Source organism: Nematolebias whitei, chromosome 1 (genome assembly GCF_014905685.2).
Source record: "Nematolebias whitei isolate Nwh7 chromosome 1, NemWhi1, whole genome shotgun sequence".
Taxonomy (NCBI): Eukaryota; Metazoa; Chordata; class Actinopteri; order Cyprinodontiformes; family Rivulidae; genus Nematolebias; species Nematolebias whitei.
The window spans coordinates 41,061,408-41,073,474 of record NC_056498.1 but is presented as its reverse complement, the minus strand read 5'-3'; the positions used below and the strand labels follow the sequence as shown (position 1 = coordinate 41,073,474).

The following is a 12,067-nucleotide window of genomic DNA, read 5'->3' as shown; positions in this document are numbered from 1 at the left end:
TTAATGGAAGACCAGAACGTTTTAATGATCACAACACACATTAGGGCGGACGGGGAGTTATTTCTGCTACAGAAAACAGAAGCGGGAGAAAAACATGGAAAACAACAACAACAACAACAACAACCCGAGTGAAAGCAAGAATATTAAAAGTTTAGTTTTAAACTAAAATGACGACGTGCTGAAATAAAACTACAGATATTTGGACTAACTTTGTGAGCGGCACAACGCAGCTGTTTAAAAACGTCAGCGCTCAGACAACGTGTTGAGGATCACTCTCAGCTACTACCACACCAGGTGCGGCTCGATAAATATAAAACAGACGTTACTGTGCTGGCTGGACTCAAACAGACAGAAAGGGCTGCTGATAAAAACTGAAGTCAAAGTTTGAACCAACATGTCGCTCCGTCCATCTTTTTTATTTTCTGACTTGCTCTCGACGAATACAGACGCGTTCTTTCCCTCTCCTGCCTCCCTCTTGCTTTGGCTCTTGTCCTGTGAAGCACACGTCTTCTGAATCATAAATTATTATGGATCTGATCAGATGGTCTCACAACGCAATTGATACAATTTTCTTGTTGAGACGACAGGGAGCAGGAGAGCCCTCATGCCCTGAAGAGACGCACGCTGCTGGATATGTCATGGATTCCTGGGGTGAATGGAAGATGATGCGCCTGTCTGTATTGTCCGTTGAGGTTGAAGCCGCGTACACAATTGGATTTATGATAACAGGGTTTCAGCTTTTTGGAATCGGTGGGTACCTGGGGTATCGGCTAATTAGGAAGACGTCGGCAGCAGTTTTGGCCACGATGAGGCCCCCTGCCTTACACGAAGGATGGCACCGTGGTTCGAGCGCTCAGACTCAAATGCTTTGTGAGCTAGGACTCGCTGGCACGAAGGAATCGACCTTGGAGAAGGCTACAAGGACAAACTGGCGGAATGACCATGAATCTGGCTGTTGGATTCGCCATTGAGTGAACCAGCGGAAACTATGAAGGCGGACGTGAAACCAGTAGAGTTGCCTGTCTCAAAACAATTGTTTATCTGAAACTGGCTCCCCCATGTGGCCTTGGACAGGCCAACTTATCTCAAATTGCTCCTGGAGGTTATGTAAATCATGAAGCTCTGCTGTCCACATCTGTGGACCCTTATCAGAGCTGAGCCGGCTGATAGACATTGTGCAACTTATCAGGATTATGGAACTTTCTGGTAGCGGTCAGGGATGATCTCATCGCCTTTGTCGCCCCCTGCAAATTGTCTTAGGTCTACCTATGTCGCTGTGCTGTGTTTTTTTGCTGCCTCACACTGAGCCCCGTGTGTCAAGGACACGATTCTTTCCTCATGTTTTTATTCTCTTTTCTTATCCAAGCGATGAGGGCGGCGCTTCACAACCAAGCTGCAGCCTCGTGCACCTCCGTCTACCCTTGTTGGGCGGCTGCACTGAAATGTGTTTTTGCTGCGTTTAACTGTGCAATGACAATAGTTGATTCTGATTGGAGTATTTATTGATGACTCTCAGCGACTACCACACCAAAGTCTGTTACAACTGGCCGAGTTATAGATACGTGTGTTTGCTAAGCTCGGCTGAGCGTGAGAACCATCTTAAATTTAGTTTAGTCATTACTTTTTGAAGCTTTCATTAAGATGCGACCAGTGGTTTATGAAAATATTTTGCTAACAGACACCACTAGTTAATGGCACAGTATGAAATAAGCTTAAAGGAAAAAACAACTATAACACATTCTGAACATTCTGAAGGAATATGGAAAAGTATAATGTGTATCTATACAAATTGTTGTTTGAGTTGATGTTGTTTTTATTTAATTTTGTTTGTTTTGTAAATTACTTTTGTTTGAATATATTCTGGGGAAAAAAGAGGCATATATAAGACTTATTCTTCTTCTGCCTTTCATTTTATTGTTTTGTTTTCTACTGTATATAGTTATTTTGTTTTTAATGAAATTAATACATTTCTAAATAAATAAATACAATTTGGTCTGGTGGTAGCCGAGAGCGAACAGCAACACGTAGTACCGTCAAATCAAAAATTTAAAATGGCCGCCACGTGGCAGTGGAACTTTCTAGCTGCATTTGCGGCAGCTTTTTAAAGATAATTAAAAAGTGAGCGGTCTGTTTCCAGCATCTTTTCTTTGCAGAGTGAACGGACTCTTTGCTCGTCGGTCCGTCTGACGGCACGATGACTCTTTGTTCAGCAGAACAGGAGGCATCAGAAACGCTGGACCGACGGCAAAGAAGAAAAAAAACCCGGCAATAAATAATTCAAACGTCAGCTTTACGACAGGACTGACTTTAAGGACGAGCGGTAGTGACAAAATAAAATTTTAAAGGTGTTAGAAAAGCTCAGGTAGAAGAACCGCAGGGTCTGAAGTTTATTTTAAACGGATAATTATTTAAAGCCCTGAGAATGAACGTAAGAAAAACTCCAGGGTGTTCCTTGAGAGAAAGTCAAACACCAACAGGAAATGAACGTTTCGTTTAAGTCTCAATAATCCAAGAGGAAACCGAGAGCTGCACTGTGTGTAATCTGTGGCTGTAAAGTTTATCTTCAGAGTCAGAGTAAATATCTGCAGCTCGTCTGTAAATCAGACGCAAGTTCAGTCAATAACTTCACTGCTTATCAGCTGCAGCGGCTCGTTCAGGTTATCGGCTCGATAAGCTGCGGCAGCCTGACACACGCTGCACGACACAAACTGTAGATTTAACTAGGCCTGTCACGATAACAGATTCTGCTGGGCGATTAATCGTCTCAGAAATTATTGCGATAAACGATAATATTGTTTGAAATTTGACAATAATTAGTAATTTTTGTCAAATTTAAGAAGAAATGTTGGTAAATTTTTGTGTGTAGTACCTTTTTTCAACCACCAGATGGCAGTATAAGACTGTTTGAACTGAAGGATGGATAGTGAGGGAGCGAGCAGTGTGTCTCTAAGAAAAATGTGAGGGAGGCCCCTTGACGTGACATGGGCTGTCTCTCTTCAGTTCTCAAAATGGCGGACGCTCGGTGAGGTTTGAGCTCTTTAACATTTTTCACACAAAGCTTTTAATAAAAAAATCAGTAAACAAGTTCTCAGATTATTTTGCAGAGAAAAACTTTTTACACGAAGGCACGAGTTTCAACCGTGAGTTTTGGAGCTTCGACAAGACGGAGGTTTTTTTCCCCCGAGGTCGGCCTGTTAGCTTAGCTCGTAGCTCAGCTGCTTTTAACGAACCAAAAACGTGACTTTGGATCGTTAAAACAGATTTTAATGAGAAAAAGAAAGGGAGGGGTCAGTGAAGAGTCTCTCATCCAGTGTCTTCAGTAGAAAGAGAGACACGAAGAAACGATGAAGCCGATAAATGAAAATGACGTCGATAATTTTCATTTATCGTGCGATTAATTTTCATTTATCGTGCGATTAATTGATCAATTGTTTAATTGTTTATCGCGACAGGTTTAGATTTAATGTTGTTTTCTGTGAGCGCTGAATGAGTTCGCTGAAGAAGCTGAAACTGACACATTCAAGCTAAAAGTAGCGGAACAATAGCTAGAAACTAAACGTCACAAAATGATAGCTAAAATTAGCAAAACATTAGCTAAAGGTTAAAACAAAATCGAAAAGAGCCACGTCATGAATATCTGCGAGCTGCTCCTCCAGCTCCTTGTTCCGTCTGTTGTTTGTCAGGAAATTAACAATAACCCTGACACCTCCTGCTGCTCCTGCTGAAGGCACAGAGGAGGAGGAACTTCTGCGTGACTGTATCCAACAGGGACGGTGTAATTACAGGTTCTGGTTATTTTACTAACACCGGTCTGCGGCTTCTCGGCTGAACGTCGACACAGAAACATGAAAAGTAAAGGACCTTCAGGAAGTTCAGGACCTGCAGAAAAACACGAGTCTGGCTTGATTAAAGTATTTTTAAATATTTGAAGCGTACAGAATATATTAGTAATATTTCTGTAGATGCTGAGGTCTTCCAGGTCCAACAGAACCAGATTCAGACTCACCAGTCTGGGCTGCAGCGCTGGACTCTGCTCCTCCTGCGGCCTCCACGGAGCTCCGGTCCTGCTGTGGAGCCCCCGGACGAGCTCTGGGGGCGACGGCGGGTCTGGGTGGGGGTCTGGGGTTTGTTGGGGAGGGGCTGGTTTTGGGTGGAGCCGGTCTCGGGGCTGGGATGGGGGTTTCTGTAATGGGCCGTGGTTTCGGTGTTGTTGCTGCGGTTCTGCAGGGCTGGGGTCCTGGACTCGGAGACGGTTCTGCAGACGGACCTTCAGCTGTGCTTTCTGGTTCTGCTGAAACATCTTCACCTTCCCAGAACTCCTTGCTGGAAGGTTTGGGGCCAGGAGAAAGGTTTTTGGGTTTTGGGGCAACGGCAGGGGGGGCAGATTTGGCCGGTTGCCCCTGGAGACGAAGGCGGGGCTGAGGTTCTGGTCTTTTAGCAGCACACCTCTCGGCAGGTCCGGTTTCTTGGTCATCAGCTTCTCTGCAGCTGCCGTGCTGCTCGAACGCTTGTATCCTCGCTCTCAGAGCGGCCATGTCCTCCTGCTCCTCCTCCTGCTCCTCGCCCTCTGATTGGCTGCCCTCGTCGCTGTCACTGCGCCGGTCGGGGAGGCCCCAGTCGTCGGAGCTGAACGCCTCCAGCAGCTCCTGGAGGTACTTCCCCTGACTCTCCTCTTGGTTCGTACTGCCGCTGCTCGCCCGGGCGGCTAGCGTGGCCAAACCGTCCTCGCGCAGCTTCACCAACGTCTGAACTTTGACCTCGTTGCTGATTGGCCTGCGGCCGAGCTTGGTGCGGGGGCGTGGCCTCGGGCGCTCAGACGCGGCGGCGGCAGGTAAACTGTGATCCGATTGGTCGGTTTGAGCGCCGCACGTTGACGTTGAAGGTGAACACAGGTCAGTGAGGTTGCAGCATCGTGCGCTGGTGGAGTTGTGTGTCACAGATGGAGGGCGGGGGTTTGATGCCACGCCATCGGCGTCAGAGGATGGGACTGCTGATTGGCTGTCAGTCCTGGTGACGTCATCAACGCCAGAAGACTTTAGAGGGTTGGGGAGCGGGGGGCGGGGCGGTCTCGCTGGTCTAACCGCTGTACAAACAGAAACAACCGTATTTGAATATGTCTATAAAAGTAAAAACATCTATCACAAAACAAACCCTCGTTTACCTGGAGGCTCCTGAGGGTCCGGGACAGAGCCGGGGTCGGTCTGCGTGGCGATGGTCGTCCTGGATACAGGACAGGTGGAGGAGGAAGAGGGGAGGAGAACCTGCTCCTGTGTCTTCTCTCTAATCACCTCCTCATAAGACGGAGGAGGCTGAAGACGAGCAACAAACTGTTAAAGTCAGACCGGTTGTTAAAAACATTAAATAAAAAAGTAAATGTCGCCGGAGAAACTCTCAGGAGCTTTAAAAAATATCACACCGGATTATTTAGAAACTTTATTCTGTCTTGATCAAGTTTTTACATTTTCTGACAATTTTTATTTTGTTTTTTTTTTAAACATCAGTAAATTTACTACAATGTACCACGAGTGTTTATGTTTTTCTTCTTCTTCTTTCGGTTGCTCCTTCTTCAGGAGTCGCCACAGTGAACTAACTCACACGAAGACTTGGTGACTGTTCTTACGTCAGATGTTCTTCCTGACTCAACTTTTTTGTGTCGTCTATACGGGGAGTTGAACCGGCGACCTTCCGATCACGGGCCCACCTTCTCCAACCTCTGCTCCACCACTCCCTCCAGTTAAACTGTCTTAATAAATCCACGTGTTTTATTCAGATCTTCATGAAACAGCTGCTAGTCAGCTAAAAGATAAAAGTTGTATAAATCACGAGTCATTATTAAATGAAAACCTGCTTGTTTAAGCAACTTTTATTAATTTAGTTGTTTTATTTATTTGTTTTTTTTACTTGTTTAGAAAATGCTATCGGTAGCAGAGCCTGGAAACTTTAATATTTGTTCACCTTAATCCAGAAAATCTCCAACTATAGTCCTGGTGGTCAGAACTGTGGAGGAAGTGTGTAATAATATCTATAACAGTTCCTATAAATAAGAACAAAATGGACATAAACCAGCAGCTGGATGAAACTCCACCCTGACGGTGGCTCACCTGAATGGACGGATGGATGGCGGGTCCCCAGACTTGTGCCGGAGGAGGAGGTGGTGGAGGAATTCCTGCTGCAGCTCCAGGAAACCAGGAAGTGGAGGGCAACGGCTCTGCAGACAGGATGCTGATCTGTGGTCGCCTAGCAACAAACAGGAAGTCAGAAAGAGAAAAAAACTTCAACAATCTGACCTGTTTGAGAAAAAACACTTAAATGAGGTATTTTAACAGTCTTCACAGGGTCAAACACTTTTTAACATTTACACATTTTATTTAGACGTTTTTCCTTCACAATAAAAACAAATATAAAATTAAATGTAAAATTAAAGAAAAACAACCGGCACAATTTATCCTTGATTTTAAGTTTTAACGTTAAAGCTGAAACGACTACATTAAAGTCATCGAGTTAAGAATAAAGCAGATTGTAATAAATTTTAATTACTACAAGAAAAAAGGAAAAGCGTTGAGAAGGAAGTCTAACTTGTGTTTCAAGTTAAAGTATAAAAGCACCCATAATCCTTTGCTGCAAAAATAATAAAACAATAGTTGGGTTTAAACGCAGAATGAGGTTCATCGCTTTGGGCTCGACTTTATTCTTCAAATCACCTTTTTCATTTTATTAAATAAAATTGTGACTTTAACCTCAACATTACGGCTTTTTCTTAAAAAGTGTGGAAAAAACAAACATTTATCAATTTTCTTATCTTGTAAATGATTTGACAAACCTTCATTACGGATCATCTGAAAACAATAAAATCACAACATTTACCGTAGAGTCCGGACTATAAGCTGCTACTTTTTTCACCTTGAACCCTGCAGCTTAAACAACGCTGCAGATTAGGAATGCACGATGTAAACTGCAGATTAGGGATGCACAATATAAACTGCAGATTAGGAATGCACGATATAAATGGGACACGGTAGAAACAATAGAGATCCGTCCTCTAGCGGCTAACCTCAGTAATGCTGTTTCTGATGTAAAATCAGAGTTATCAGATTTAATTGTTACTTTTTTTAGTTGAAAACTGCATAAGTGAAGTTAAAGTCATTTCTTCGAGAGCTAAGTAGCGAAGCTACAAGCTAACTACGACCGGCTTGCCGTAGTGTTGCCGTATTCGGACGCATGCGCACAACGCTGTGTTCCGTCTAAAGTTTTTTTTCCCGTAGAGAGTTAAAGTCAGCGTTGGTCAGCTTTAGAGAAACCTGCTCTCTGATCTGTAAAAGAACGCTGTGCTGTGTGGTTTTACTGCGAGACCCTCTGGTCAAAGCCACAGAGGAAACTGGTCGCCATTTTGTGTCAGCTCTCCTTAAAGTGGGAGGAGCACCCTCTAGAGGGTGAAGTGTTTTCACTTGCTGCTCTGTTGCTGTTCATATCTGAAGTGAGAAGACTGGAAACTGTTAAGAGTTAACAACATATTCTTTGGTTTGAAACACATAGCTAAAATTACATTTGATATGTTTTGCACTACAAGAAAGAATCGTAATACTTGATTTGTTTGTTATTTTAAAACTCTCTGGACCTAGTAGTGGAATTTTCTTAATTGAGATTATTTTGTGGTACAGCAGTTTTCAAAATAACTGATGGTAAAAGGACGCCCTGTGCTTTAAAAAAAAAAATCCTATTGCAAGTTTATACAAAAAACATATCGTGATATATATCGTTATTGCCACCCTTCACAATATATATCGTGATATGAATTTTATGCCATATCGCACATTTGTACTGCAGATAATTTATGGCTGTTTTTGTTGACGGGCTAACGAGCTTCCTGCTGCCAAAACATTTAACCTCGTCACACCTGGACGCTCACAGAGCTGCCAACACACGTCTCTTTGGGGGCGGGTCCCCGTGACTCAGTGAGACTACCTGTATAAATAAAGGTTCAAATAAAATCTGACCACGGACATTACCATACAGGACCGTTTCTCTCTTTAAATACGTTCTCCATTTCTCCCCCCCCCTCCCCGTTGTGCCCCCAGGGAGGGGGGAAACTTCGTTTGTCATGCATTGCATCATTGCTTCCTGCTTGGCAGTGCACGGGAGGAAGATGAAGATAGCATCAATGACTTCCTGGTAGGCTAATGTATTCACTTTTTAAACCAGCTGTTACAGGTTCTGATAAAACAACAACATTTACTGTAATTATTTGTGTTTGTTACTGGTACGCACTTAATTAAAAGTTTTTAAAAATCTTTCTGCGTAAATATCTCATGACACCTGCGGCGTATAGACCAGCGCGGCCTATTTGTGCACTTTATTTTAAATGTAGTTTATATATATTACATCATACAGCAGCTTATATTTGGGTGCGCTCAGCAGTCTGTGAATCAGGGCAGAGGACGGCTCACGTCAGAGAGGTAAACAGTAAACAAGCTTTGTTTACTGTCAACACACAGGCTCACGTTGGTTCAACAGAGTATTTTAGCTCGGTGTAAAACTGGATTAAAAACATTTTGACTAAACTCTGTGTCCAGCTGTGTTTATTTAGTCAAACCAGCTGACTGATTACCTCCTGTCCCTGTCCCGGTCTCTGTCCCGGTCTCTGTCCCGGTCCCTGTCCCGGTCCCTCTCTTGGTCTCTGGGTGTCTCCGCTACAGAAACCGGCCTTGTGGCTGAAAAACATCATTAAAAACAAATTAGTTTATAAAACATAAACGGAACTATGCAGAAAAAAGGTAAGTGAATTAAGACGTGGACGTTTCACGTCAGTTTTCCGTCTCGTCGGTGAATTGATCTCACAACGGTGCGCTACGAAAACAATTCAACAACATTTTAAATCAGATTACAGGTTTATTAATCACGTCTGCACGTAAACTCCTGAAGATCTACATTTAGCTCTCTCCGTATGAGCACAACAACTTTGTACGATTTAACGGTTTGTTTCTTTACACAGTAAGAAATGTTCCTAAAGGCCGGTCCACGGAAACAAATCAAAAACTGCCACAGAGTTAAAGAATACTGATTCCTAATCACATCAAACGGATGTGATTTAGGAATCAGTGAAGCTGAACGTTTCATTTGACGATGCAGCTTAAAGTCGGACTGAACACGTGACCAAAACATGTAAAACATAAAACACGCCGTGTGCAGGAAACATTCAAGCCTCGTGTGTTTGACCGTAAGTCAACGAAAACGTAATTTTATTCTTTTAACAACTGAACTGACGTCCTGGTATAAACTCCAGTTGAGTTTTCAGTGTTTCTCTTTGATGTCGAGTGTTTTAGGACGCTTCTGCGAGCGCCTGACAGGTAGGACACTTACTTCTCTTGATGACGGCTCTGATGGACGACAGGGGGCCCTGGCTGCAGAGAGGACACAGAAGAACATGACTCGTGTGCTTTCACCTCCGTTCTCAAAATACAATCAAGGTAAACGCCCGCGACACCGATGGGACGCATCAGAGGCACAGGGACAACTCAACGTGTGACTGCTGCTGGAATCAAACCCCTACTTCTCCCACTGGAGGACGACCACTCTAACCACTTTGACCAGTCAGCCACAGCCGCCCCATTAAAGTGTGACAGTTTGTCTGCATTTGGCGAACATGAAGCGTTCAGCTGCGTGACATCACCTCTGGGTGTGGCTGATGGCGCAGCACTTCAGGGTGGGCCCGATGCAAATTAAAACCACAGACTCAGCAGGAGAGCGCGACCATTTCTCGTCAATGAGCCCAAACCAAACTGGTTTTCGAGGCGTTCAGGAGCGCCCGCTCACAGTTACTGTAACGATCACCAGGACGTGAATAAAGAACGGTGAACTGCTGCTCCCCGCAGAACAAGAATCAAACTAAATCCGAGCAGGAATGGAAACGTGTTTATCCTCCATCGCTTTGAGGGAAGTCACAGAGAGCGACAGCAGGTGAGGAGAAACAGAAACTCTTTAAAAACTGGTGTTGGGAGAATGTGGAGCTTCTCGTTATTAAATCAAAGGCTGAGATTCACTCAAAACATCTGCCATGTGTTGGAGATTACAGAGATTTCACCCAGAATCAACCCTTACCTGCTGTCTTTCATGGCTGGGTTTGAATCTAATCTCATTTTGTGCAGAAAAGGGGCGGAGTTACAGCAGCTTGGGCAAACCGTATGAATGTTGCGCTAACTCGTGCCATATTGTGTGATCTGTTAAGACTGCAGGTTTACTCGCAGTTCCTAGAGTTTCCAAGAGCAGAATGGGAGCAGGATCTTTCAGTTCTCAGGCTCCTCTCTTGTGGAACCAACTTCCAGTTTCTGTCCGTGAGGCTGACACATTGTCCAGTTTAAGACTTTCCTTTTTGATGAATCCTATGGTTAGGGTTGGCTTGTGATGCTACTATAGACTACTAGAGGACAAATTGACCTCATTTCCTTAAATGAATTGTTAAAACTGAATAGTTTTCATTTGATACCATTTCTATCTTAACGTGACTCTTGATCTGCCATTGTGTATCTGTTCTTACCAAACCCAGCGGGTCGAAGCAGATGGTCCGCTTGTCCTGAGCCTGGTTCTGCTAAAGGTTTCTTCCTCATGAGGGAGTTTTTCCTTTCCACTGTCGCCTTCATGCTTGCTCAAGATGAGAGTTAAACTCAAAGCTGCTCCTCAGATAAATAACGTTAAATTATTATTTTTATATGAATTCAGTGCCTGAGACGACTTCTGCTGTGACTTGGTGCTATAGGAATAAAGTGAATTGAAAACTGAATTGTTAGAGTCGGCGGGGGAGAGGGTGGACTCCAGAAACCACCATCAAACTGGTTGACCCACTATGAGAAGGCGCTATTTATAAGACTGAGCTTGTTGCGGCTCCTCAGACTGAAGAAGTCTTTTGGATGAAACGTTTCAACAAGAAGAAACCGTCCAGAGGACCCGACTGAACCTTGTTGGGGTTTTAGCTGCATCATTGAGCATGAACTTTGATCAAACTGACTGAGCTGCAGCCATTCTGTGGAGGCCATCTTGTAGATGTGACGTACATTTAATGATACTTTCTGAGTTTCAATAAAACAGTTTGTTGTTCCTGAGATATTTTGCTAACAGACAGGCAGGTTAATGCTACAGTGTTAAACATGTCACCATGTGCAGCTCTGTGTATGTTAGTGATGACGCTCATCAAAGCTCTGGTTTGGTCCATGTTGCTCCTGTTGCCTCCAGCGGTGGACACACGTGGAAATAAGCGATGGGGAGGATTTGTTTATTTGCTCGCCTCATGCCTCGACAGGTCACGAAACTCCCCACGGCGTTAGCGTCATGTTAGCATAGCGTGCTCATTTAGCATGAAGAGAGAGTGAAAGTAGGAGGTGAACATGTGAAGCTGGCTCGTGCACGTTTCTATGAGTCACTTTGAGGTTGCTGCGAGTCAGCACCTGCAGGAGCGCGTTACAAATGTTTTTATTGCTCAACCAGTTTGGTCCTTTAATCACTTTAACACGACAACATGGAGGGGAATGTTTATATAAAGACAGGAAATCATTTCTGACCGTCAGCATCTGTGTTTGTTTTAATAAATGTTTGTGTTCAAGGAGCTGTTCATTGGTAGAGCTGCAGCCTCTCAGCAAGAAGGTCGTCGGATCAAATCCCAGCCCGGGGCCTTTCTGGGTGGAGTTTGCATGTTCTCTCCGTGTTGCGTGGGTTTTCTTCAGGTACTCCAGTTTCCTCCCACAGACCAAAAACATGCATGTTAGACTGATGGTAACTCAAAATTGTCCCTAGGTGAGAGAGAGAGAGAATGGTTGTCTCGTTTGTCTCTGTGTGTCCCTGTGATGGACTGAGGACCTGTCCAGGGTGTCCCCCGCCTCTCACACAGTGACTGCTGGACACGGACACCAGTGACCACTGTGACCAACAAAGGAAGAAATGGGAAAAGATGGATGAATAGATGGATGGATGAGTGGATGGATGGGTGACTGAGTGGATGGATGGATGGATAGACGGGTAGGTGAGTGGATGGACGGGTGGGTGGATGGCTGGATGAGTGGATGGATGGCTGGATGAGTGG

General features: G+C 44.3%; 1 protein-coding gene across 1 annotated transcript in view; it reads right to left on the bottom strand.

Annotated features, from left to right (window-relative positions):
* LOC119410062 (SH3 domain-containing protein 19) overlaps window positions 1-12,067 on the bottom strand; it is a gene marked incomplete in the record, with an annotated part of 43,878 nt that overhangs the window by 13,109 nt on the left and 18,702 nt on the right. Inside the window, 5 exon segments of the mRNA XM_037676970.1 lie at window positions 4,007-5,083; window positions 5,162-5,309; window positions 6,102-6,237; window positions 8,606-8,708; window positions 9,358-9,398. Coding sequence (XP_037532898.1) covers window positions 4,007-5,083; window positions 5,162-5,309; window positions 6,102-6,237; window positions 8,606-8,708; window positions 9,358-9,398 — 1,505 coding nt within the window.